This window comes from Miniopterus schreibersii (genome assembly GCF_964146895.1).
Source record: "Miniopterus schreibersii genome assembly, chromosome: 4".
Lineage (NCBI taxonomy): Eukaryota > Metazoa > Chordata > Mammalia > Chiroptera > Miniopteridae > Miniopterus > Miniopterus schreibersii.
The window spans coordinates 63,069,806-63,097,342 of NC_138105.1; the positions used below are offsets into that span (position 1 = coordinate 63,069,806).

The window sequence follows — 27,537 nt, forward strand, 5'->3', positions numbered from 1 at the left end:
TGGGGTCCACCCAGACTTCTGCTCCATCCCTCTCTTCTCCCCCTTCCTCTCTCTCTCTCTACCCCCTTCTTCTCCCTTTTCCTAGGCTCTACCTCTGCCGAGAACCTTCTTCACCTATTCGGCCCACCTGTCCTCAGGGTGGTGGCACTGACCACCTCCCCCCCAGATCATGGGGTTCTCCTTAGTGCTCTCTTACAGCGATGTGAGTCTGAATGTGAAGATTCACCCATCGCACAGATAGAGCTCAGATCTGGGAGCCTGGGAGAAGCAGCAGTGGGGAAGGCAGGGCCCAGAGAGCTGGGTCAGACTCTGCAAAGGGCCTCAGCTACCAGGGCAGCAGGAAGTGGAGTCAGGGGCTGGGAAGAGGCCCATTCACCAGGCCAGCTGCCCCCAGCTGGGGTTAAGGGCCCAGCTTCCCGAGAAGGGCCCACGCCTCTGGGCCGGGAAGGACCGAAACTTGGGAGTCTACCTTCCTGTGTGGCCTTTCCCGGCACCAGGCAGGAGGGGGCGGGGGGGCGGCAGGAAGGTGGAGTCTGAGTTCACACACATGTACCCTTGCCTCTTGAGGCCTCAGTTTCCCTCTTATGCTCCCAGTCCTTCCGAGCCTCAGTTTATCCCCTCTGCTCCCAGCCCCTCCTCTTGGGCCTTAGTTTCTGCCCCCGATAAGAGGCTGAGGAGACACAGGCAGTGCAGTGGTGCTTAGAAATCCCATCTCCTGGCTGCCCAAGTGAAACAGACACAGACCACACCTTGAGTTTGGTTCAAGACAAACCAGGATGCCTCCGTTCCTTTCTTCCTGTACGCCTGCTGTGATGGGGTCTGGGGTCAGAGGGGGCCATGTCAGACAAGAGACCCCCAGTACAGGGGAGTTGAGGGCTGCGAGGAAAGCACACCTGGATTAAGTGAGATAGAGGAGAGAGCTGTGGGAAGGTGGTTGGGGAGGACTCTAAGATGGCAACGTTTGGGCAGAGACTGAGCAGGGTGAGGACACAGCCATGCAAAGGCCCTGAAACTGTCTGATCCCGAAGGGCGCTGGCCAGCAGGGAGAAGGTTTTATGCCTTAGGAAGCCCTGGGGTGTCTGTGTGCTCAGGAAGTTGTTTCTAAAACAGCTTTGGGCACTGAGTGGTGATTGGCTGGGAAGGGCAGTCCGGAAAATGGGAACTAGGCTGAGGGGCATGGAGCAAAGGGTGGAGGATTCCGGAGTTGGGAAGATGAGGTTCTCAGGACTGGCTGATGACTGCTGTGGTGGGAAGCGTGGCCAGGGTCCCTTCCCAGGCCTTTCCTGTGGACTCCAGACCCAAGTCTCCCTGTGGAACAGAGTATGGAGGCACCCCCATGCCAGGGGCTCCCAGGCTTCCACCAGCCTGCCCCTTGACAAAGGGGAGATATGCTCAGAGGTAGGTCGTGACCTGTCCCAAGCACAGGTGGGCCTGCGCTCCCTCACCCCAGGAGTCCCCACCACCCTAAAGGACCCTCTCCCCTAGGAGGTTCCATCGTGAAAGACCTTCACCCCCCAGGAACCCCCCCCCAGCACCCCACGCGGGAGCTATAAGGCCACTGCTCTCCACTGACCCCGCAGGCTGCTCGGGGCAGTGAAGGCCGAGGCTTGGCCAAGGAGACCCGGTGACTGGGCACGCGCGGGTGGCGCCAATCCTGGGCCTCCTTCGGTTTTCCATTCACTTGACCTCAACTGTAACTTTCCTCTGGCCCCATCTTCTAATCTTTCCGTCCCTAAAAGTGAGACCTGGACTTGGCCCAGACCTTCCCGCTTCATCTGTTGTGACCTCCGCCCCCCTTTGGCCCCCAGCCCCAGCCTTTCTGTCGCCTGCAGGGTCGGGGGTCAGGGTGGGAAACCCCCTCGGGAAACCCCCTCGGAACAGCTGAAGGAGGGGGCAGAGAAGCAGGGTCGTGAGGCAGCAGGAAGGAACTCGAGGCACCACTATTTAAGCCACTTTTCTCCAGGGCCGTGGCCAGAGCAAGCGGCCCAGCATGGAACGCGGCCTAGCCTTCCTGCTCCCCCTTTTCATGGGGCTCCTCCAGCAAGGCAGCGGTGAGCAGGGGAAGGCGATCTGAGAGGAGAGGAGGCTTAGGCTTAATAAAGAGAGGGGATCGGATGTGGAGGGAGTTCGGAAGAGGAGGGTGTTACGAATTTTTTTAAAGGGAGTTCTAAAAAGGAGAGGGGGCTTAGGAAAGAGAAGGGGGTGGATGTGGGGTGGGCTCCATGAAGGGCGGTGGGGGAGGTTCAGGGAGGGTGGTGGGGGATCCTACAGGGGACCGCCTTGGAGGAGACAGGGTTGAGAGGTTTGAGGGCTCAGGCAGACAGGGGGCTCAGGGCTGGGGTCTGAGGCTGGGGGCCCGAGTTGGGGACAGGACGGTATTTAGCGCAGTCTGCCCTCAGGTGGGCCCCTGGAGGTGGAGCCCCGCGGGCCGGTGGTGGCGGTGGCCATGGGCGGGTCGAGGCAGCTCACCTGCCGCCTGGCTTGCACGGGCCCCAGGGCCGCCTCGGTGCAGTGGCGAGGCCTGGACACTAGCCTGGGTGCTGTGCAGTCGAGTGCCGGCAGCAGTGTCCTCTCCGTGCACAACGCCTCCTTGTCTGCTGCGGGGACCCGTGTATGTGTGGGCTCCTGCGGGAACCACACGTACCATCACAGAGTGCGACTCCTGGTGTTCGGTGAGCCCCCGCCCCTCCTCTTCTAGCCACCTTTGCACAGCCAGGCCCACCCAGCAGCCCTGCTTTATCTCTGTTCCTGTGCCACCTCTGCCTGGGAGCCTTCCCGGATTGCCCACCCTGCCCCAGCTCAAAGCCTGCTTCTGCTCTACAATCCACTTTGTCTTCTCCACATCCCCCCTCTAGGCCTCCCAGCCTTCACCCCCTCACCCTCAGTCCACCCTCCCATACCTGACCCTCCTGCCCTTTCTGCTCTGGACCTCTCTCCAGCACCTTTTTTACATTCTAGCCACGCAGGGTGTGACCGCTGGGTCTTCCCTGTCCCTGTGCACCAGCAGTCCCCACTCCCTGCTTGGTCTAGCCTCATCCCCCTCCTCAGGGCCCAGTCTTGACCCTCTGGGCTCAGCCCGCCCCCCTCCAACCCTCCCTACACAGCCTTCCCGAACCAGCTGACTGTCTCCCCAGTGGCCCTGGTGGCCGGGCAGGACCAAGAGTTGGCTTGCACGGCCCACAACATCACGCCTGCCAACCCTGATGCCTTCTCCTTGTCCCTGCTCCTGGGGGACCAGGAACTGGAGGGGGTGCAGGTCCTGGGCCGGGATGAGGAGGAGGAGCCCCAGGAGGATGAGGACCTGCTGTTCCGAGTGACAGAGCGCTGGTTGTTACCCCCCCTGGGGACACCTGCCCCAGCCACCCTCCACTGCCAGGCGACCATGAAGCTGCCGGGCTTGGAGCTGAGCCACCGACAGCCCATTCCAGGTGAGTCTGCAGGGTCCTGACTTCCCTGTGACTTAGTGTCCCCCAGGAAGTGGGCGAAGTCATGCCACCCAGCTCCCACGAGCCTTGATGATTGGGGTTCAGCGGCTCTTCTAGAATCCTGGTTCTGGTCCCCATCTAGAGGGTCCAAGTACCTAGGCAGGTGGGAAAATTGCATTCCATCTTCAGTCTGCCCCTGGTGGCAGTCAGAGTGATACTTGTCAATCATTTGTTTATCCACCCATCCAACAAATTTACTGAGCACCTACCCTGTGCCAGAGCCCTGTGCTCTGGTACCAGCTCTGCCCTCCCACTTAGTCCTTGGCTCCTACCCTCATTTCCACAGTCTGTCCTCTTGGTAGCAGCCACCAGAGGGTGCCTGTGAGCACCTGAGTCTGCCCCTGCCCCTTCTGCTCACAGCCAGCCCTTCCCGGCTCCCACCTCCCTCCAAATAAAAGGCTAAGTCCTCCCTGGGGCCCCCAAGGCCCTGTATGACCTATCCCATCATCTCCCTGCCCTCACTTCCTCCCTCTCCTCCCCCTCACTCATCCTGCTCCAGCCACAGAGACCTCACTGTTCCACCAACAGACAGGGTCCGGCCTCAGGGTCTTTGCATGTACTGTGCCCTCCACTGGGAATGCTCTTCCCCCAGATTTCTTCTCACTCACCTCCCTCAGGTCACTTTCCCAGTGAGGCTTCCCCTGCCCTCCCCTTACACCTCACACATGTACATTTTTACACACACACACACACGCCCTTTTTCTCCTGTTGAATGTTTCTTGACACCTTTTAATAACATCTGACATCCTATATGTTTTGTTTTGTTTTTCCCATTATCTTTCTCCCCTGCTCTTGGCTTCACCAAGATAGGACTGTGTTGTCTTGTTCATGGTTGTGTTCCCAGTGGCTAAAACAGTGCCTGGAGCATAGGTGTTAAATAGACAGACTATAAATGAATGAAAAACTGTTATTATGGTGCCCAGCACATAGCAGGTACACAATAAATATGTGCCAAATGATAACATTTAACATGGGCCCTGGCACACAGTAGGTGCTCAGTTTGTGTTAGATACACCCTCCCCTCTCTCCACTTCCTGGTCCCATGATAATAAAATCCAGTGCTCATGGACCCTACCCTCTGGGCACATGCGTGGGCCTAGGTGATGGGCTCTCACCTGCTTTATAGTTGAGGAAAGCAAGACAAAGAGATTCAGAAGTTCCCTCAGGGTAGGGAGGACCACAACAGACCAACCCCACTCCTACCCACTGGTGTATGTTGCAATTCACCCAAGTGGCCAAAGGCGGGGCTTGGAGCAGTTCTGGCTCAATCCCATAGTCCAGATGGAGAGACTGAGGCAAGAAAGGGGACTGGGGCAGGAGGGAGAAAAATGGCTGTCCTTTTTTCCAGTTTACAGCCTGACCTCCCGGGAACCCCCTGTCACAACCTCCCCAGAGGCCACCCTGGAGCAGGATTCCACCCACAGCCCCAGAAGTCCTGGCCCCAAGCCTGGGAACAGCTCCACCAGGCCCTGCAGCCCTGAGATTCACCAGTTGCCAGCACCAGGGGGTCTGGAGCTGCTGTGTGAAGCAGCCTGTGGCCCTGGCATAGCTGTGCATTGGATCCAGGCACCCAATGATCTGGCAGCTTACAAAAGGTGGGAGGACGGTGCCCGGGCTTGGCTGAGCGTGCTGTGGGCTGGATGCAACCCAGAGGGCTGGTTCCAGTGTCGAATGGACCCAGGGGGCCAGACGGCCAGTCTGTACCTCCTCCCAGAAATCTGTGAGTTTGGCGGGCTGGGGAGGGCACTGGGGGAGCCTAGGAGGGAGAAAGTCTTGCATAAAGACCTTAGACAAGGAGGTGCCCTGTCCAGCCTCAGTTTCCCCAACTGTCCAGTGGGCTTCCTCGACACATAAGATTACAGTTGCCTGACATGGCGATAACGATAAATTTCAGGGACTACATAGATTTCACAGCAGTGAAACTGAACTTTATAGACTACAACAGCCTGTAGAGTAAGAATAGAATACAACCACTTAGGTCATTTCAAATTTTCTAGTAGCCACATTCAGAAAAAAAGTAAAAATTAGTTAGCTAATATATTTTATTGAACCCAATATATCTCAAATATCACTCCAACATGTAATCTGTAAAAAGGTATGAATGAGATATTTTATGTTCTTACAATGTGTATTTTACACTGACAGCAAGCACTTCTCCACCCAGACAAGCCACATTTCAAGTACAGACACGCGAGTGGCTGCCTCCCTAGACAGCCCACTTCTGACTATAAGGTCCTACATACCTTTCAAAACATTCACTCCTAAGTCCTTTGGATATTCCAGTGCTTTTTATATGTTTCAAAAGACATCCTAAGCCAGCGATTTTCAACCGGGGTGCTGCAAGAATTTTTAAAACATGCAATACCTATTTAGTCAGGGGCACTGACCTCTTTTTCCTTATATTGTCAATTAAAAAATGACAACAGCCAGCACAACAATAGCCGTCCCACGTGAATGAATCAAAATTATACCTATTTTTTTGTCAGATCGGCAAAAAACGTATTTTTTTGGTGTGCCACAGATTTTTAGTAATTAGTTTATGTGTGCCATGAGATGAAAAAAGTTGAAAATCGCTGTTCTAAGTCATTAAGTCCTTTGTTAAGTTTTAGGGAGCTTGGTAAATTTGGAAGCCCCTGGCAGTTTCTGCTGGGCGTATCCCCACAACCTACAAAGCGGTGTTCAGGCTCCTGATGCTTCTCTCTCCAGGCTCCCCACCAATGTCTGAAGCCCTGTGGATGGCCAGCTTGGTGCTAGGGCTGCTCCTCCTGACCTTCCTCACCTATCGCCTGTGGAAACGCTGCAAGCCCGCCGGCTGACCACCAGGCCCACCAGCGCCTCTGAAGTAGCCTGCCTTTCCTTCAGCTCAGTCGTGACTGGAGGGCTGCAGGGTTCTGGGCAGCATGAGGGCCGACCGAGGGTCCTTCGCCCTGTGGCCAGAGCATCTAGGCTCCCCAGCTGGCTGGGCTTCCCGTCTGTGGGACCCCTGGGGAGCTGCCCTGCAACTGGAGAATAAAGAGCATGCGGTCTGCCCTCAGTGGTTTCTGTTGTGGTTCAAGAACGCAGGTCTCCTCTGCCCCGGGCGACTCCCGGGGACAGACGGGGCGCGCACTCTGCCTGGGGGGAGAGGATACAAATACTGTGCCTTTCCCTGAACGCAGGGGCCCTGGAACTTCAAGAATAACTAGGAGTCAGTCGTCAAAAGAAATGGAGAATGAATGGTGGGGCAGTGTGAGGAAAGACACAGAAGAGAGAAGAGAGATGGCTTATGAAGGGAGCTAAGGAGCGGACAGAGCCAAAACAGAGGCTAGAAATGAGACCAGCAGATGCCAGGGGCTTGAGCCCGTGGGCGCTGGGGAGCTATGGGAATGATGGGAGCGCCAGAGGGCGCAGAGTGTGAGAAAGATCCCGCAAGTGGTGAGGAAGGGTAACAGCCTGGGATGGGGAACTGGGGACCGTGGGTGGTCTCCTGATTCCTCGGACACGCACAGGGGTCTAGGGGCCCAGAGCAGACCGCTAACGCAGCCTGGGGTGGTTAGGACGGGGCGTCCCCACGCGGCGAGCTATAAACTTAGACCAAGACTGGGCTAGATTGAAGGCCAGGCTGAGCGCAAAGGCTCAAAACCGAAAATCAGAAAAATGGGACGGGCTGCACTCAGTCCTTGAATCTGGTGGATCAAGCCCCTCTCAAGCGCGGCCCCGCAGCTCTAGTTACCGACGAGACCGGTTGCTAGGGAACCATGCTAAGGAAGGACTCACCCACTACCAATATGGCAAACAATCCGGCTTCATGCCAGAAACCAAGCCCTTTCTTGGGAGCCATATTGGAGTCTGGCAAAGTTCAGGTTCGGGACCTAAGCCAAGAAAGTCAACCAGTACACGTAAACAGGAAACTGCAGGGAGAATGCCAATTAGAACCTAAGGGAAAGGGTGGCCTGCACTAGTTATTTCCCAAAGTCTCCCAAAGGTATGCGGCGTCCTCTGCCCTTAACAAAGATGGCCGCCAGGAGGCGCCAGCACACCGTGGAATATGGCGGTGCTTCCGGTCCCACCGCCCTCAGCGAAGATGGCGGCAGTGGAGAAGCGGCGGCAGGCCATAGCCCCGGCGGCTAGTTTCACAGACAGCAGCCGGCCGTCAGTGTCCCGGGCGGCGGCAACGGCCGAGAGCGAGGAGGACTTCCTGCGGCAGGTCGGCGTGACAAAGATGCTGCGGGCGGCCCTGCTGAAGGTGCTGGAGGCACGGCCCGAGGAGCCCATCTCCTTCCTGGCGCACTACTTCGAGAACATGGGCCTGAGTAGTCCTGCAAACGGCGGCGCCGGGGATCCCCCGGGCCAGCTCCTGCTGCAGCAGCAGCGCCTGGGCCGCGCGCTGTGGCACCTTCGCCTGGCTCACCACTCTCAGAGGTGCGGGACTGGGCCGGGACTGGGCGGGTAGGGGCCCCAACCGGACTTCAATTCCCAGCGTGCTCCGCGCGGTTCTTCGCCCCAGGTCCCGGCGCTTGAGTGCGTGGCATGCTGGGAACTGTTGTCCGCAGTTCCTCTCTGGCTCAGGACGGACCCAGACCGCGATGGGCTGGAGGTCCCGAGCGTAGCCAGGCGTGGCCTGCGTGCTTTGCGCCGGCGTCGTCTTTTGTGACTCCTTTTGTAGGTAATGACTTCCCCCTTGCAGCCCACCGAACTTTTTTAAAATCATGAGGGCCAGAGAGGACTTTGCCTAAGGTCGCAGAACAAGTCCTCTGAGCCAGGCTAGCTCATTAGGAACATAGCAATTTTGTCCGTTGAGCCAGAAAATGAATATAGAGCTGGGCTGTGGAGACATAAAGCAACCTAGTCACCCAAGGCCCCTGTCCTAGAGGGAGGCTCCCAGAGTGCAGGTGGGGTGTCCAGGAAGAGTCCGCGTGACTCACCGAGAAAGGTGGTGCCTCAGATGCACCTGCCTGGAGGCTGTACAGGTGCAGTGTAGGACCCATAGCCTTCTCACAGCTGAAGCATGGTGGGGTGGAGGGGATGGCGCCTGCCCACTGCCCACGCGCCACCCCTTCCCCCCAGTTTTGAGCCCATGTAAGGTGGTTGAGGAATATGTGTTGAATGCATGGTCTGCGTCAGGTGGATTGGGGGGAAGCATCATCAACTGATGTCAGTGGGCTGGGTCTTGGCTAGGGGTGTACAGAAGCAGAGCCAGAGGCAAGCATTCATGTGGGGGTGATTTTTAAGGGGGTGCTCTCAGGAGACCCCAGGAAGGGGAGGAAGCCAACCAAGGGAGCGTTTCAGCCTGATTCCCAGGGTATTCCCAGCTGCTTCTGGGCAGACCTTCATAGAGAGTCACAGGTGCATGCCTCAAGAAGGAAAGCACAGAGACGTTGGGGAGGGAACTCAGCTGTGGGAATGGTGTGGAGGGCAGGCATCTGAGTAGAGCAGCCACATCACCACAGGAGGAAGGGGAATGTGGGCTGTCCAAGATGACAGCTAGATAGGGGAGCAGCAGGGTATCTGGATGTTGGGGCCACCCCTGAGATGGGGACCTGGGAAGAGGAGCAGGTTAGTGGACATACGTGGGCTCAGGCCATGCTGTGAAGCCTGAGCTGATGGATTTGCTAGGGCCAGGGTGGAAGGGCAGTGTTCAGGACAGTCCCAAGTGTCCATGAGCCGTCTACTGAGATGGAAGATAACTGGTTTGAGGGAAGTTCCCAGAGTCACTTGGGCACTTTTAAGTCAGGGAGCTGGGAGAACCTTGCAGCAGGAAAGTGGACAAGCAGGTCTGCAACTGAGATGTGCGACTGGGACAGGAGTTTGTCAACTGGAATGGGTTGTGAAGGCCTCAGAAGAGCTGAGAAGAGCCCTGGCCTCAGAGAACCCACAAAAAAGCATGTGAAGGCAGACCAGATGTGAAGGAGAGAACCAGAAGAGAGTGGCATCCCAGAACATCTTCCAAGGAGGAAAAGCGGTCAGTGGCAGGGCCACCATGTACAAGTTGTTCAGATCAAGCAGTGCACTACCACTTGCTCCGTAAACATCACAGATGAGGATATTTATATAAAGGCTTTTTGCAGAATTTTTCCTAATTCACACAAAGGCACCTTGTGCGCTAGCAGTAGCCCTGTGTCCAATGGCCCAGTAAATGAGGGCTGAGAAGTGTCTGTCAGATTTAGGGTCAACAGGAAAATGTATTAGTTCCCTGTGGCTGCTGTAACAAATTACCACAAACTTGGTGACTCAAAACAACAGAAATATATTCTCCTATAGTTCTGGAAGACAGAAGTCTGAAATCAAGGTGTTGCAGGGCTGAGCTCCCTCTGGAGGTTCTAGGGGAGGGTCTTTCCTGCCTCTCCTAACTCCTGGACATCCCTAGGCTTGTGGAAGCGTCACCAGCCTCTGCCTTGTCATCATACAGCCACCTTCTCTGTGTCTCTCTCTCTTCTAAGAACATTTGGCGTTGGATTTAGAACCACCTCATTCTATCCTGAATTAATTACATATCAAAGATCCTATTTCCAAGTAAGGCCACACTCATAGGTTCCAGATGGATGTGCATTTTGTGCGGACACAAGTCACTTCAGTGTAGGGGTATTGGGGCTGTTGCTGTAGGCAGTTGGGAGCAGCAGGGGCACAGAGGAGAGCAGTGAGCAGGGGGCATGGCAGATGGTGGTTACAGATGTGTCTCCCCAGAGACAGAGTAAGTGGTAGACGCAGGAGGCCCTTAACCATGCCTGACAGGTCAGTAGTGGAAGCCTGGCTAGGCAAGTCCCAGGTGTGGGAGACTGGTGCTCCAAGGTTGGGCAGCTTCACCTGATGCTGCAAGGTTGACCAGGCTATCATGGGGCCGTTCTTGAGCATGTTATCACAGAAGATTTAGGGAGAAGTCAGAATTGCTGGCCTGCAGGAGTGGTAATGGCTGCAGCTGCATCCCATTGCCTACCTGCTGGCCTCAAGACCCTGGGTGTCATCTGGACTTGTGAGGGCTGCATGGCCATGAAGGGACACAGCCAGAGTCAGACCTGGGCAGTGTGGCTCTAAGGCCTCCTTGTAAGCCACCATGTTGCTAATAGTAACAGCAAGAGTGCTGTCCCCACAGGTCCCTGTCACCTTGGAAGACATGCAAAAGGTACCAACAGGTCTAGGCCAAAGCTCCTCAGCTCACATCACCTCTGGAGGGCAGTCCTGGGCACTGTGGGGTGCTGAGCATTATCCCTGGCCCCCACCCCCTCAATGACTGGAGGACCCTCAGTGTGACAACTACAAATGTCCCTAGATATTATCCATTGTGCCCTGGGGGCAGACTCACCCCCATTGAGAACCCCTGGTCCAAAGTGAAAAGTCTCTGTGTTTCTTTCTGGAGACATTCCATAAATATATTCTTTTTTGTTTATTTTAACAAATGCTCACATGTTTCACAAACTGCTGACAGGAATGGAGCCCTCAGTAAGTGCTCAGTCCCAATTTACAGACAGGGAAACTGAGGCCCAGAGTCCAATGGTGGAGCCAAGATGGAACCCAGGCCGCCAAGTCTAGAGTGGGCTGCCTTCTTGCTCCCCCCAATGACTGGGAACCACCTGGGGAGCCCCCTGGAGGGGCAGTTATGAGGCCTCAGCCTAGAGGTTGGTTGTTGCCTTCCTCTGGGCTTCTTGCCCAATCTTCGTCATAGCTCTGATCTCACTAGCTGGGCTGTAATTACCCCTTTGCGTGCCTTCCTGCCCCATGAGGCCAGGAGTCTAAGATAAACAGCTTCTGGACAGCCCAGCTGAATCGCAGCCCAGGATATAGCAAATGACAAGGACGCATGGGGCCCCTCCCACATGCTGGTACAATCTTGAGCACTTGGCGTAAAACCTACCCTCTGTCCTCACAAGACTCCTGAGGCTCAGAGATTACAACCCTCGTTCTCCAGATGAGGAAAGTGAGAGGAAATGACTAGGACTTGAGTGCAGGTCTGAGCTGGGGCCAGTACCACAGGCATGCACATAGAAGGTGCTCATTGAACATCTGGGGAACCAACAAGCACCTAGATGACCTGGTAGGTCAACCAAGTTCCTGGGCGAGAGGCTTTGGGGCCCAGAGTTGGATGGATGATGGGCCACTTATGTACCAGTCCGGGTGAGCTGTGTCCCACCAAGTGAACAAATACCCCTAAAACCTTAGTGGCCGTAACACAACTAAAGTTTGTGTCTCACACCATGGGGCTGCTACACATCATGGCAGTGGGGAGTGGACTCTGGAAAATGGTGTGATGGCTCTGAAATTTTCCAACAAACGTGGCCCTTGCATTGCTCACATTCACATTTCAGTGGCCGAAGCAAGTCATAGGGCTCAGTCACGGGGTGGAGAGAGTTGGACAGCACAGTGGTGACCAGCCTTAGAGATGTCCCTGGAGAACTCACCTCTTGGTATTCTCACCCGCAAGCACTTGTCTCCCATGTCCACAGGGCCAGCCTGTGTCAACACTAGTTGTCATGGACGTAACAGCGACTTCTTTTGAGAGCAGCACACTGGGGGAATAGCCACCATATGTGGGGGTGCTCAAGTCATCCCATGGGACACCCAGGGCCAGGCCCTGTCTGAACCAGCATGTGAGACACCTCCACCCTCGAGCCTTCAGAGGACCATGGCCACAGCCAACATCCTGATCTCAACCTTACAAGGAAATGGGCCAGAATCTTCCAGCTAAGCCTCTCCCGAGTTCCTGCCATACAGAAACCTCGATATAATAACTGTTGTTGCCATTATAGGCCACTAAGTTGGGGGGTTAAGTTGTTATGCAGCAATGGGTAACTGATACAGGGACTCACGGCCATCAGTTACACCAGGCTCCCCAACCTCCTTCTTCTGGTGAAAGTTTATAAAAGCTCCTACAAAGGGGTTATTATGTGATAACAGTCATAATCATGGAAACTAATGTTTGTTAACATGAGGCTGCATCTGGCACCAACCTCTGCTTCCCTGGATGGTCTTACTCACTGCAAAGAACCCAATAAATGGGAAGACAGAGAAGCTGATAGCCAGATGGATGCAAACCGACCTCCAGACTACTGCCCTCTTGCCTCTGCCCCTGTTTCCTCTGTAACGGGGCTTTGACCCACATAGCTCACTAAGTCAAAACAATCTATAAGCCTCATGCTGTACAGTAGAGGTGACCAGAGTGTCCAAGTTTACTGGACACCTATGTGCTGACCAGCATTTACTGGGCACCCACTGTGCACTAACCCACAGAAAGGTGAGGTGACCTGCCCAGGTCACACATAAAATAAGAGTGAAGCTGCAGCCATGGCCTGGTGGCTCAGTTGATTGCAGTGTTGTCCCATACACCAAAAGGCTTCAGGTTCAATTCCCAGTAAGGACACATACCTAGGTTGCAGGTTTGATCCCTGATCAGAACACATACAGGAGGCAACCAATCAATGTTTTTCTCATTGATGTTTCTCTCCCTCCCTTTCTCTCTCTAAACATATCCTTGGAGTCACTTCTGTCTTTTGGCTAAGATCAAGTGTAGTATCTGTTCTTATCAGTTTAAAACATCCTTGGGTGAGAATTTAAAAAACAAAAGTGGAACTGCAATGTGAACCATGGAGCTGAGCTCCCAAAAAGGATGAATATTAAGGCCTAGGTTCAGCCCCTTCCTCCCTGGGATCTTTAGCCCGACTGTCAGCCTGCCCCAAACCTCACTTCCCAGTTGGGACTGTGGAACTAGTAACAGGCCACCAGCCACACTAGCACTGGGCTGTGGCTGAGTGCTGGGCTGTTGATCTGATGAGGAGAATGAGACACCAGATAAACTAGCCACCCAGGCTCACTCTGCAGTCCACACATTACCAGTGCTCCCCTCCTTTGCTCGTGAAGCTCACAGCACAGCCAGAGCACATAGTAGGACCTCAGGTTCCTCATGGGGCAAGGAACCACATCCACCTCATGTCCCCCACCTTACAGCTGGGAGCAGAGTTGACAGACTTCTGTAAAGGTCACAAGTTATGTCAGCTTTGCAGGCCAGTCTCTGTTGTGGACTCTGCCATTGCAGCAAGAAAGCTGCCATAAGCAACGTGTCAGTGGATTGACAGAACTGTGTGCCAATAAAACTTTATTTACAAAAACAGGCAGTGGGGCTGGATTTGACCCATGGCTGTAGTTCGCTGACTCTTGGCCAGTGGAACTCCGGAGGAATGGAATGAGTTAACCCATTTTAAATAGGCAAGCCCTTGCCAGTGTGGCTCAGTGGTTAGAGCATCATGCCACAGACTGAAGGGTCCCAGGTTTGATTCTGGACAAGAGCATGTACCTTGGTTGCAGGCTCGATCCCCGGCACTAGTTGGGGCACATGTGGGAGGCAACCAATCAATGCGTCTCTCTCACATCCTGTTACTCTCTGAAAAGCAATGGAAAAAATATCCTTGGGTGAGGATTAAAAATAAATAAATAGGCACAGTATTTGGTCAAGAGTGACCACCCTATAGGTGCAAATGTCATTGTCAGGAGGGCAGTTGGAATGTCCCCAGGGGCAGATGCCCATCTGCTGATTCAGCAGACATTTATCAAGCACCTGCTGTGTGTCAGGCACTGGTGCTGCACAGTGACTGACAGATAAACCCTGATGTGGGCTCCTGGACATTCAGGTGGGAAAGACAAACTCATAAAAACAGTGAGTCTGATGGTAGTAACTGCTATGAAGACAATTAGAGGAAAGGGTTAGGGAGGGGAGGGCCCACCAGAAAGGCGATTCAGGGAACCATGAGAAGAGCTGAGGGAAGGGCATTCCAGGGGGAGGTCACAGCCTGAGCAAAGGCCCTGAGGCTGGACCAGGTCTGACATGTTGGAGGAAGAGCGAGGGGGACAGGAACCTGGGCTAGGATGGTGGGCATGGGGGCGGAGGGCTCTGCTGGACTGGCCCAACACCCCTGTCCGCCTACAGGACAGCCTTCAACAACAATGTTGGTGTTGCCTATGAGTGCCTGAGCGCCAGTGGGCGTAAGAAGAAGCCGGGGCTGGACGGGCGGACCTACAGTGAGCTGCTCAAGCGCATCTGCCGAGATGGGGAAGCGCCCGAGGAGGTAGTGGCACCCCTGCTGCGCAAGATCCAGTGCCGGGACCACGAGGCTGTACCACTGGATGTCTTCCGCACTGGCATGCTCACCTGCTTCGTGCTGCTGGAGTTTGTGGCACGGGCTGGTGCCCTCTACCAGCTGCTGGAGGACCCAACCCTGGCTGTTGCTGACCGACGCATGGGCCAGGCAGTGCTGGACACCCTGGAGGGGGCCCTGCAGGCCAGCAGCGGTGCCACTGCTCCCACCCACTACCTGGAGGCCGGCTCACGCCTGGGGCCTGACAGCCTGGCGCTGGCCATGGACCGTGCCCTGGTGGCTCGGCGGCCCAGCTCCCCCATGACCAGAGAGGAGTTCCTAGAGAAGGCTGCTGCCCTCTTCATTGCTAAGGTCAAGCCAGTGGGCTGAGCCCCTCCTCACACCTCACCTGCCTCCTCCACCCAGACAGCTGGGGATGCTTTGAGGCCTGGCTCACCTGCCCCTGGGCAGAACATGGGTCTGCAACCAGGATTGGAGTTTCTGCATGCAGGAGGAGGTGTGGGAAGGCCTCACCCAGCTTCAGATCTGGAATGATACTCCATCCCCTTCAGTGAGAGGCCAAAGGTCCCGGAAGTCGACACCCTCCCACACACCTGTAAAGGCCCCTCTCAGCAGTAATAAAAGTCTGTGCCTGAGGCAGAACTGATGTGTGTGTGTGCTCCCCACACTCCAGCCCTGTGCCACAGAAATGCTTCACCCAGCTGCATGCTGACCAACCCCAGCAGACCCACCACTACCCAGAGGCCAGATTTGCCACCTGGAAATGCCAGGGTGCTCCTGGACCCAGCTTTATGGGAGCAGAGAGCAATGGGGCATCCAGTGAGGTGCCCTAGACCCAGAAGGCCCTGCCCCAGGGCTATGGACCTGCATGGCCGATTGCTGTGGAAAACGGAAACCTGGTCCCCAGCCCTACTCTCTACACATGCCCCACCCAAGGAGTTCCTCCCTGGGCCTCAGTTTCCCCAGCTGTCAGATGAAGAGGTCAACGGCAGATACTAATGACAGTGATGACGCTAACATGTTCGAGACCTGTGATGTCCTGTTTGACTCACCATGGCCCTATAAGGTAAGTCACTACCCTCATTTGACAGATGGGGAAACCCTCAGGGAAATCAGGTGCTGTGGCCAGAAAACAGGCAGGCAGAAACCCTAGACATCCACTACCTCAGGTTTCAGAGCTTGAGCAGGATTTCCTGAGGGACAAGGCCCCATGTGGGACCACCTGGGGCATGGGGCATAAACCAGTACCTGCTTTTACATTTGCGGCACTCCCTACCCCCAGTACTTCCTAGGGATGTGTGCTGTACATAGGGAGAGACTTTGGGAAACCTCTCTGGAAAAGTCTTGATGAATCTAATTACTATTTATTGACGTGCTGCCACATGCCAACACTATGACATTGGTTTTATAGAGAGACAATGAGGGTCAGAACACCTGGACCACTTAGCAAGGGTAACAGCCCATTTGACAGATGAGGGGGCCCGATCCAGGTCCCCACAGTGCAGGGCAGAGGGCCTGAGAGATGAAGCCTAGAGTTTTATGGTTGAGAAAGCCAAGGCCCAGCACTGGGCAGCCATTTGAGCTGCTGCTCTGCCAGGGCTCTGACTCCTCTGTCCCTCCCCATGGTTGACATTTTATTTTCCTTTTCCCACACAGGTTTACCTATCAGCTGGGGCAAGGCAAGGGGACAAGTGTTGGGGCATCTCAGGGAGGGTGTCACCTGGGTCCAGCCTGAGGTGTTGCAGGTGTTGGCTGTCCAGGACACCTGCCAGAAAGGCCGCAGGCAAAGCAGCAGGAAGCCTGGGCCACAAGAACAGGTCACCTGTGGAGGTGGAGGGATGGAGACCAGGGCACCACACCTCACTCTCCTGACCAAGTGTCCTGGGCCCAAGGACACAGCCAGATCAGAGCTCAAGCAGGTCAGGGTGAAGCCCTGGGTCAGGGCTAGCTGGGGTCAGGACTTGGGTGGGGACAAAGTTCGGCCTGAGATTAGGGCCCAGCCAGGGTCAGGGATCATTCTCGGGATTCAGCCAGGATGGGTGCCAAATGAATGCTGAACAAGAAGTGAACTGATTGCTTCCCCAGTTTCTCTGCGGAGCAGCGTTTTGTCCATCTCTTCTGATTCTATTTGGTGAATCCAAATGGTGACAAAGCTCCGCTCAGGCCTCCCCTCCCCCACGTCCACACGGCTGTCGTGGGGCCTTCACATGTGCCTGGGGCTGGGCCCTATCCTCAGCCCCACAGATGGGAAACAGGCTCGGCCAGCCGAAAACAGGGTGCGTGGGCTCCAGCGCAGGCTCTCACCTGCCCCCCACCTCACCATCCACTCGGCTACCTTTCTGATAGCCCCCAGCGACCCAGGAAAGGAATTCGCCACTCCCCCTCACCCTGGGGAACCAGGATCAGGACGGCAGGGTCACCACCTGGACTTGCCGACACGCAGGGACCCCGCCCTGGCCCGGCCCAGTTCTCAATTCCCCGCCCCTGCTCCCAATTCCCCGCTCCGGCCCCGCCCCGCGCCCGGGACGTCACAAAAAAAGACCCCAAACGGGCCACGGCGGGGCAGCCCAGTCCTGCCCGCCTCCCCGCGCACAGCCGTCCCGGGTGCTCGTCCGAGCGAGGGTCTGCAGCGGCCTCCCAGGAGGTCGGAAGCACCAAGGCACCTGGGCGTTCGGCCCCCTCCCTCCCGGCTGTCGCGCTCCGCGCGCGCCCGGCGGCCCGAGGGAGGGGGACTCCACTTCCCGGCGTGCCTCGCGGGTGAGCGCGCAGGTGTAGTCGGGAGCCGGGCCGCGACACGCAGGCGCGGTCCGGGCTCGGCGGCGGCGCACAGGCGCAGCGCGGGGCGGGGCGCGCGGGCCGGGCCGAGGGGAGCGCCGGGCAGGCGGCGGCGCCAGAGCGAGTGGAGCGCTCGGGGGTCCCGGGCAGTGGCGGAGGCGGCGGCGGAGGCGCAGAGGAGGAAGGCGGCGGCGGCCCCGGCGGCGCCTCCCCGGCCGGCGCGCGACCCGGCCCGTCCCGCGCCCCCGTGGCAGCCCCGAGGCCCAGCACGCCCTCGATCCCGGGCTCCTCTTCCTCCTCCTCCGCCGCCGCCGCCGCCGCCGCCGCCATGGCCCGGCCGCTGGTACCCAGCTCACAGAAGGCTCTGTTGCTCGAGCTCAAGGGGCTGCAGGAGGAGCCGGTCGAGGGCTTCCGGGTGACCCTGGTGGATGAGGGCGACCTGTACAACTGGGAGGTGGCCATTTTCGGGCCCCCCAACACCTACTACGAGGGCGGCTACTTTAAGGTGAGCCCGCAGCCCAGTTCGGACGCCGCGACCCTTCTCCTTGCGAGGTGGTCCCCCTCTCCCTCTTCCCAGGCACTCGCTGTCACTCAGGGGGCCCCCTCAGTCATCTCTTCCTTCTCCGGCCCCAGGAGTCCCCGAGAACCTCCCAGTTCCCTCTAAGACGGATTCAGGTCCCCCAGAAAGGAGCCCAGGACGCTCTCTGTTTTGTTTGGATGCGGGTTCTTGTTTACCGCACTCCTGGCAGGGCTCAGCCCCTGATGCCCCCTTCCTCCGCCCCGCCCTGGCAGACCCAGCCTTCAGCTGCCTTTCCAGCCCCCTGCCCGGAGGAGACAAAGGCCTCCCCAGAACCAGCAAGCACTATTGTTGGGGAGCACTGGCATGGGGGAGGGAGGGAGGGAGGCAGGCCGGCCAGCGGTGTGGGGGTAGGGGTCTGGCTCCGCCACTTGCTCAGATTCTAACAAAGGCCTGGATGGGGCCTTGGCAGCCAGGACCTTCTTGGAAAGCAGCCACCCTTGCCGATAGCAGCGGGCCAAGCCCTCTCAGCTTTATCCAGAGCTTTACATAACCTGTTCTCCCCGGAAGATTGAAGCGGAGCTGTTTCTCCCATCCTTTACCCTGTCTCTGGGAGCCACACTGCAGAGGCGGGCCCCACAGACCCCCAGTCCTCTGGCTTCTACCAGCTTCCCAGACTCTAGCCTTAGAAGCTCTGCCTCCTCTCTCACCTCAACTGGCCTTTCTCAGGTTCCCTAAGCAGATGGCCAGAATCTCACACTCTGGGCCATTTCTTCTGTGATTTAATTCCAAGGACTTCCCTTTTGTTATTGGGATCAGGAAAGGGAAGTTAGTGCTTTTCCTGGGACTGGTGTGACAAAGGACTCAGTCCAAAACGCATTCAGCCTTCTCATCCTCATGTTCTTAGCCCAAGCGTGGCTTTGGAAGGACCCCTTTCACGTCACAGGACTTGACTTTTTGAGCAAGAGGGATGAGGCAAGGCTCTCCCTGTGGGAGAGGTGAGAAATGAGCCTTAAGCATAGGAACACACCCCATGACAGCCTGCCAAGAACCTGGCTGAGAAGCCTGGTTGGGGAGCAGAAACCATAGCTAGGCCAGATTGGGGGGGGCCATAGTGCTGCCCAGACAGATGTCTCTGTTTGCACTCTTGACTAATGTTTTGGCTTTACCTGCTCAGTTGTTTATGAAGGAGCAGCCTGGCCTGCTGAGGTGGGATGGGGAGAGGAGTGGGAACAGTCCTGGGCTGAGTTCCGAATTTGGAGTTAGACCTCACCATGGGAATGGATTTGGGGCTGATTACTCAAAGGGTTAACGAGCCCCCCTCCCCAGCCTCTTTTGTCTGTTTTGGGAGTAGCAGTCTGTGAGAATAAGGGCTCCTTCAGAACCAGGACCCCACTCTTAGGCAAAGCCGGGCCAAGACTCTAAGCAAGAGTGCAGGTTTGGTAGGAAAGGATGTAGATGTCTAGCTGTTGTCTACTAAGTGGTTGCAAGGGATTGTGCATAAAGCCTCCCAGGCTGTTGTGGGGATAATCCCATTTGCCTAGAAAAGAACAGATTGTGGAGGGCGCTTGCAAGATTTTGATCACATCTGCCATAGTGTCTTTTTCCTCAAGGAAACCAGCATGGGGCCCAGGGCCATTCTGTCACCCACCCAACCCTCCCATTCAGGTCCCCTTGTGGTCAGGGAGTGAGGGGAAAAACCCTCTTCCACAGGAGATGTGGAAATGCAGGGGTGGCAAGTGCCCATGGGCCACTATCACTTCCCAGCCACTTCCTGCAGCACCTTCCTCAAGGCCCAACCCAGCTGCCCTCAATTTTCCATCATGAGCCATGGCAGCACTCAGCCCAAGACAGGTCACTGGGCAGTGCAGTGTGCTGAAGGGATGCCAGAGAAGCCAAGTTCTAGAGCCCCCTGCACATTTCACTTGCTGTGTGCCCTCGGGCAAGGTGCTTTCATTCTCAGAGCTTTGGTTTGCTCAAAGGTAAATAAGAGACGTGATGGGACCTGGTGGGTGCTTGGTGCAGGGGAGTCCTCAGTTATTCTCTGGGCTGTCACTTAGAAGCCCGACACTGGGCTTGGGGACCACAGGGCAGGTGTTAAAACCCAGGTTCCAGACTTGTTCTGCCACCATGGTCAGTGGCCTCATCATTCACCAGAGAACAGAGGGATTTAACCCAAATGCCCTGAGTGACCCCTATCCAGCAGAGGTGGCGTGTTCCTCTGTGGCCCCTAGTCTGCTTCTCACCCCTGAGAGCCTGAGGCACTGCCAGGATCCTGGGCCAGATATCCCAAAGCCTGGGACTTGGGGCTTAAGCAAGCAAATGAAGCTTCCTCACCTACTGAAACTGTAGCTCTGTCACTCAGGTGGCCCTTCCCGTCTATCACATGACCTTCCTTTTCTGCCTTCCTGTTTTCCCAAGATGGACACCTGCGGGCAGAGAGTGTGTCCACCCAGCACTGACTCATCTCCTCCCACAGGGCCCAGGCTACAGAGGTGTCGGGAAGAACTGCCAAGTGAACACACATCTATTTTAATCCTCCCCACAACCTGGGAACTGAGGCAGGGAGTGCAACACCGTGCTTGAGGCTCACAGCTCCCAGGGCCAAGGCCCCAGGCCCATGCTGGTCTGTGGAGCTGTTTGCTGGTGTGAGCCCACCCTGGTGCCCAGCCTCCTGACCCTCCTACAGGCCTGGGCTACAGATGGGCTTGGAGCTGCTCCCGGGTCAGGTGCCCATTCTCCCCAGTAGCGGGGTGGGGACCAGGATCAGCTCAGGTGACCCCCAAAAAGCCCAAGGCAACCTATTGTGCACCTGACCCCAGGTCTGTTAGGGGTGTGGACAGCATTCAGGATTCCTCGTGCACTCATGCACACATGTGTGCCTGTCCCAGCTGGGCAGCTCTCCTGTAGTGGGGGTGTCCATCCCAGGCTGATGTCCTTGTTTGTGTGTTTATGGACGGAGTCCTCGAGAGATATCCTGTCCTGTCCAGCCTGAACCCATATATGGCACTGAGGGGACAACAGGGCCAGCCCTGGTTGAGTCTTCCTGCTCTCTGCCCACCCCCCAGGCACGCCTCAAGTTCCCCATCGACTACCCTTACTCCCCACCAGCCTTTCGGTTCCTGACCAAGATGTGGCACCCCAACATCTATGAGGTGAGCCTGCCCCTCCCACCTACCCTTCCCAGCCTCTCTGTAATGGGGGCGGGCAGGGGAGGGGCACTGTGCGGCCTGATGAGCTGGTGTGGGCACTGACCCCTCCCTCCTGTCCCTGCTCAGACAGGGGACGTGTGCATCTCCATTCTCCACCCCCCAGTTGACGACCCCCAGAGTGGTGAGCTGCCCTCGGAGCGGTGGAACCCCACCCAGAATGTCAGGTGAGGCTGGTCAGCAGGTGGATATGCCTGCCACCAGCATTTCTGACCTCTTTGATACAGACATGGAGAGACATACCTGTGTCATCCTTGAGGCCACAGCTCCTTGCAGTGCTGTGGCATCTCTTGAAACTTCTTCCATCAATGTGCTGGGGCCCTAGGGGTCCTGGGCCATCTCTGCTGGACTCTCCCCTCATTTCCTGATACCTACTACCCCATCAAATGGGAATTCTGTGTCCATATCTTTCTGCCCACCTGGTCACTCCTCTGCCTTACCCTGAGGTCTCCCCTCCTTTTTCAACCCCCACAAAGCCTAGCCACCTCTGTTCTCAGGGGTGAACTCACCCTGAGTGGGCCAGCCCCCCTGTGGCCAAGTCCCTGGGCCTGACACTCTTTCTTCTTGCCTGTGTATCCTTAGTCCAGCCCAGTGCCTAGTAAGAGATGGTAGCTCAGAGGGACCCACTTGCCAGGCAGTGCCCTAGGGCATGGGAGAGGCATGTTTCAGGTGGAAAGAGGTGGTCCTGGGCTTGGCTGCCCATACTTGTCCAGGGAGCTGGGCATACGGCAAAGGGCAGGAGGAGGTCAGCAATGAGGGAAGGCCCAGTGAGAAGTCCAGACAAACATTGTTTTTGGGATGGGGGGTACCAGGTGGTCTCTGGGTGCGTGCTGGCTTCAGGGTGTGTCCAAAAGCTCCCCCAGTGACTTATGCCTGAGAGGCTGCAAAGCTGGAACTTTGTGCGTTCTTCAATAAATGCTAGCTGCCAGGGGGCTGTGCTTGGCCTGTGGCTCCTGCTACAGTGTCGGACCCGGCTTCCAGGGTGTGTAGTGCAGCCAGTGAACACCCCCCCCCCCCATGCCCTACACCTGCTCACTTTGTGCTCCCTCCCCAGAACCATCCTCCTGAGTGTCATCTCCCTCCTCAACGAACCCAACACCTTCTCCCCGGCCAATGTGGATGCCTCTGTGATGTACAGGAAGTGGAAAGAGAGCAAAGGCAAGGACCGGGAGTACACAGACATCATCCGGTAAGGAAAGGCTCCCAGATTAACCTGGCTTCTCACATCTGTTCACAGGGCAGGAGTCACTAATGGGGAAACCTAGGCCACTGGGCAGTGGGAAAGATCTAACCAGATAGAAGCCCAACCCATTGGTTCTTTCCTCCTGGCCTCTTTATTTTATTTTTAAGAAAATTGGGTGTTGCCCTAGCCAGTTTGGCTCAATGGTTAGAACTGTGGCCCATCCACTGAAGAGTCCCAGGTTCCATTCCAGCCAAGGGCACATACCTGGGTTGCAGGCTTGATCCCCAGCCCTGGCTGGCTCGAGAGCGGGAGGCAACCAATCGATGTGTCTCACATCGATGTTTTCCTCTCTCCCTCTCTCTCCCCCCTCCCCCTTCTCTCCCCCTTCCACTCTCTCTGAAAAGGCAGTGGAAAAAATATTCTCTGGTGAGGATTAAAAAAAAAAAAGAAAATTGGGTGTTTTTCTTTGTTTTTTGCAATGTGAAATATCTGTCATACAAGTCCATGTATTTAAGGTAGTAAATGTACATGCTGTGTGCATGTGCGTGTTTGGATGTGGGTGTATCACACACAGTCATAATAGTACAGCAAAGAAATAGACACCCAGGTGTCTAGCAGTGAGCTCCAAAGGTCCTCCTGGCCTTCCCCTTGCCCCTTGCCCCCCTCCTTCCCGGGCAGCACCTTTGAGAACGGGGGTACATTTGTTCCATGTAAGTGTGTCCAGCAAATGGGGTGTGGTTTGCCTGTCCGCTTTTAGGTGCTCCATGACCCACGTCCGGGTGTGCATGTGTCCTTCTACTGCTTGTTTCTGTCCATCAGCAGTTTTTCATGTGGTCATTTTTCATGTTACTGATACACTGCTTTGTGTAATGTTTTCTTTTTCCCACTTAATAATTTGCTGCTGTGAACGTCACTTAAGTTTGTAATTTTGAAACTTGGACTCATTATCTAACGACAGAAATACCATTATGGTATCAGCATATTTAGAAGCAGGTGAACATCCTACAGACTTTATGTAGCGGATTCTCAGCAGTGCAGGTGCCAAATCGGGGACAGGACCTTGTTTAGGGCCCTGGGTGTGCAAGCCCTCAGCTTTCTGTTGGACTATATAACCCGTTCTTTCCGCCTTGTTCTGTTTGTTGAATTCTGTGAGCTCGTGTGTCCATTTTCTATTGTCACTTTTTATCATGGAGTTTACTGACTTGTTTCATGACAAACAGCCCTTTATTAGGTTTCTTTCCCCAAATACCTTTTCAGTTTGTTGTTTACCTTTTAGGTAGAAAGGTAAATAAGAAGTTAGACTCACCCCTGCCTTACAGCCCAGTCGTTCCAGGCTTAAGTATTTATCCAAGAGAAACAGGGACATTCTGCACCAGCATCCATGCAAGTGTTCAAAATAGCATCAGCTCACCAAAAACGAACAACAGCCCAAATGCACACCTTCAGATAAAGAGTGGGCAAGCTGGTGAAGAGTGGCCTCTTCACCAGCCATGTGGATGTGTCTGCAGGCATTAAGCTTTGTGAAGGAAGCCAGGCGAACGCAGGAGCTGATGGCACACTCCTGGACAGGAATCCTAGAACGTACATCCATGGCTATCTGAGATGTGGGGTTTAAGAGGCATAGGGGCCTCTGGGGGTGATGAGTACACTTGTGAGCTTGTGGGGTGCTTTCACAAGGCACATGTGGGTCAGAGCTCACAGCTGACACTTTACACAGGTGCAGTTTGTGTTAATAAAGCTACGGAAACAAAGGGAATAACCAGAAGGCAAAAACATTTATATATAAATAGAAACAAAAACTCCATTTTCCAAATAACTAATGGTTAATGTTCGGGTGTATCCTTCCAGACATTTATCCAAAAAATGGGACCACGCTGTATAGGCCACTTTGTAACTGGCTTTTTAGTCAGGTTTGTTGAGGTGTCACATATAGTAAAGCTCATCCTTTTTGGGCTCAGTTTGATGAGTTTTGACTGTTAACATAACTACTTTGGTAAGGTGCAGATCCAGCTCCACTACCTGAAACTTCCCTCCTACTCCTCCACCATCTCTTCCCTCCCCACTCCACCCCAGCAGCCACTGCTCTGACCTAGAAAGTAGGAAATAGCCTTTTGTAGCTTCCCAGTGCCTGACCTTTGAGTCTGTCCATGTGCTTACGTGTTGTAACCAGCTTTACCCCTCCCTAATAAACCAGCTGTTCTCTTTCTCTAAACAGCCCTCGGTTCTCCATTTCATCTCATCCTGCAGTTTGACTATTCCCTTCTGTTACATACGTGCGTGTGTGAGCAGATAGGGACAGATGCAGCGTTTTGTTTAAGGCATTGGTGGCCTTGCAGTGTCAGTTCTTCTACCTATTCTATGGTACCCCTCTCTATTTTCTTCTTTTTTCCCTTCTTTTTTTAAAATATGTCTTTATTGATTCAGAGAGAGGAAGGGAGAGAGAGACAGAAACATCAATGATGAGAGAGTCCTCATTGATCAGCTGCCTCCTGCACGCCCCCGATGGAGATCAAGCCCGCAACCTGGGCATGTGCCCTGACTGGGAATCGAATCGCGATCTTCTGGATCCTAGCTGGATGCTCAACAGCTGAGCCATGCCCAGCTGGGCTGTTTTCTTTTCCCTGACTAAATTCTGCTGGCTTCTTTACATAGTCTGTCCTGTTTTTGCTGGTCGTTCTGTGGTGCTTTATGTAAGAATTTTCTAAACAACTTTGACACAGCCCACAGGGGACCCGTGAGCAACAGGGTGCACCCTTCTCTGCATCCCCCTATCCTGGGAAAGCTGTCCTTGATGCTGGGTAGTCTTAGTTTCCAGTTTGTGAAGCTGATGAAGAGCTGTGATGGATGTAGCAACACTAGTCTCCCACCAGCCATCCTGAGAGGTGCTCAGCAAACACCTGCTCTACCGGCCTCATTTGATACTTGTGCACAACCCTCAGGGTCTCAGGGTGAGTGCTGGGTGGCACCTTCAGAGTATCCTGCCCATGTGGCCCGCTCCTGTGCCAGTTCTCCCCCGCCACCTCCCACATGGTGCCAAAATAAAATCCAGACTATTTTTATCTCTCTAGACTCCCTGTGGGCCAGCTCACATGTGCCCACGTGGGTAGCTGTAATGGCTGCTTTCTGCCTGTTCACCCCCTTCTGTGTTCCCACACATTCTGTCAGGGTGACAAGGCAGAGCCCCTGGTGGACTCAGAGGTTTCAGCATCTGTGGGTTGGTCCTGTGGGGTTGCAGTTTCAGACACACTTGGTACTGGAGCTAGGGTGTCGGACAGCCAGGTGTATGCCCCATGGGATGCTACCACCCTCTGTCACCTCACTTGTCCTCCCTTTCACTGTAAACAGGAACATTTCCCTAACCTTGCCTGCTGCCTTGTGAGCAGTGCAGTGCTGAATCCAAACTTTCCTGGGTGAGCCCATGGCATCCTTTCCCTCTCTCCAGGGTGCTGTCCCTGCTGTCCACTTTTCCTCCCCTCTGCCTGCCTCCTGCTCCTCAGCTGGCTGAAGTCCTTCAGTCCTTTGGCCCTGGAGAACTAAGCCCCCTTGATATTTTGTCAGCTGGGTTAAGTGAACAGTTCGGTGGCAGCATTTTGACCTAGTGTAGTGATCTTCCAGGATCCTTGGTCCCTGCTGCAGAGTCCCCTGGGGCTTAGCCTCAGTCAGGCCCCTCCCTGGGGCTTAGTGCACGAGTCACCCTCCATAACGCTGCCTGATCACCTTCCCTCCAAAGGCGTCTGGTTATGGATCCTGAAAAGGCCATAACTCACCTGACTCCCTGCCTCTCTCTCCCCCAGGAAGCAGGTCTTGGGGACCAAGGTAGATGCTGAGCGGGATGGCGTAAAGGTGCCCACCACGTTGGCTGAGTACTGCGTGAAGACCAAGGCCCCGGCGCCCGACGAGGGCTCAGACCTCTTCTACGACGACTATTACGAGGATGTTGAAGCTGAGGCTGAAGCCGACAGCTGCTTTGGGGATGACGAGGATGACTCTGGCAATGAGGAGTCCTGACACCATGTCCCCCGCCGAATAAACTTACAGATTTTACCTCACCAGGCCCAGACTGTGTGGGCTCTAGGGCACCTCCTGTCGCCGAGACTACCTCAGGGAGGTGGCTCCGCTCTTGCGTTGTCTCCTTGGTCTCGCTTTCCTTTCCCCATATTTGTTCTGGGTTTTCCTGTGCTTCAGAGAGGAGGGGCCAGGCCATCACATCACGTCTCTGGGGCCCCATTAGTGTTGGGCACCCGGCAGGCGAGCCTGAAGCCAAAGGTGGCCTGAGGGACCCGGACTCCAGCCTGTTCAACTGCCCCACTGGCTGGAGCCAGAGACTTGGGGTTCCAGCTCATGAGTGGACGGATTAACTTGTGGTCACCTCTTCTCTCTGTTTTGTTTGGAATCTAAATAAAACAACTTTACAAGAAGCCCAGAGAACCAACCTCTCCTTGGCCTCCCCAAGGACCATGGGGGTACAGTGTCGAGGCCTGGTGCCTGCAACACCTAAGTGCATGGGGCCCAGGGGCAGGCCCAGGAGCTGGGGGTGTATTCTTGAGAATGTGGGCTCAAGGTCCTGAGCCCTAGGCTGAAAACGACCTGCAACTTTCAGCCCTCAGGTTCCACCCTGCTGCCTGCAGATGCTACACACAGTTTCACCCAGGCCTCTGACTTTATTTTTGTGTAACTAAAAAGCCTGGAGCAAGCTGGATTCAGGGTTGGATAGTGACATCAGAACAAAGGCCTGAGTGAACCCTGGCCTGACTGATTACTGTGGCCTGAGCCTGTATGGCCACGTGTAGGTGGTGGACAGGTGCACCCTAGGGCCCAGGCAAACGTAGAGCCTGCACACCTGGTCTGCTTCCTGCTCCACGAATGCACCACAGCACTGGTGCCACAAATACAGCTTTCACAGTTGGCCCTCACAATTTTGTTTGTTAACATGAATGATTTTCCTACATTAAAATGTGGAAAGTTTCACCTAGTTGTCTTAATTTCTCGCTTTTTTTAAACCCAACTGGTGGGTAGCACAAGGCCAGTGAGGGTCTACTGTTGAGTACTCTTGAGAACTCGCCAGAGTTCTCAACTGTATTTGAGCAGAGGTTCTCCCCACCCCGTGGCAACCACACTCATCACCCTCCCTGGGCCTTGTTCCAGGAGCCTGAGCTCTGTTGTGCGTTACAGGTGAGGCAGCCCTCAGAGCACCACAGGTGTCCTTGGGCCCCCACATGTGCACCCCAGGAGTGTGACCCTCTCCAAGCACCCTGTAGGCACGAAGGCCTGACCAACAGCCCGTGTTAGCTTGCAGACGCCTCCTGCT

The 27,537-nt window shown here is 55.4% G+C and overlaps 3 protein-coding genes across 4 annotated transcripts; all 3 read left to right on the plus strand.

Moving 5' to 3' along the window:
- Window positions 1–1,990: 1,990 nt before the first annotated feature.
- On the plus strand, window positions 1,991–6,520 carry MADCAM1 (mucosal vascular addressin cell adhesion molecule 1; the record flags this gene model as incomplete). The annotated part of the gene is made up of 5 exons (XM_081135545.1): window positions 1,991–2,051; window positions 2,400–2,672; window positions 3,105–3,428; window positions 4,834–5,205; window positions 6,192–6,520. The coding sequence occupies 5 exons, from the start codon at window positions 1,991–1,993 to the stop codon at window positions 6,299–6,301; spliced, it is 1,140 nt and encodes a 379-aa protein (XP_080991671.1). The 3' UTR covers window positions 6,302–6,520.
- A 992-nt stretch (window positions 6,521–7,512) lies between these two features.
- TPGS1 (tubulin polyglutamylase complex subunit 1) lies at window positions 7,513–15,606 on the plus strand (the record flags this gene model as incomplete). Its single annotated transcript, XM_081135116.1, has 2 exons — window positions 7,513–7,886; window positions 14,377–15,606. The coding sequence occupies 2 exons, from the start codon at window positions 7,513–7,515 to the stop codon at window positions 14,912–14,914; spliced, it is 912 nt and encodes a 303-aa protein (XP_080991242.1). The 3' UTR covers window positions 14,915–15,606.
- A 1,780-nt stretch (window positions 15,607–17,386) lies between these two features.
- CDC34 (cell division cycle 34, ubiquitin conjugating enzyme) lies at window positions 17,387–27,197 on the plus strand. 2 transcript variants are annotated; one of them, XM_081135117.1, is made up of 6 exons: window positions 17,398–17,478; window positions 17,575–17,825; window positions 20,906–20,992; window positions 21,116–21,213; window positions 22,101–22,235; window positions 26,024–27,197. In XM_081135117.1, exons 2-6 carry the CDS (start codon window positions 17,649–17,651, stop codon window positions 26,235–26,237), a joined length of 711 nt encoding a protein of 236 aa, XP_080991243.1. In that variant the 5' UTR covers window positions 17,398–17,478; window positions 17,575–17,648; the 3' UTR covers window positions 26,238–27,197. The 2 variants fall into 2 exon arrangements, with proteins under 2 accessions (XP_080991244.1, XP_080991243.1); XM_081135118.1 differs by having other exon boundaries at window positions 17,387–17,825.
- Window positions 27,198–27,537: the final 340 nt, after the last annotated feature.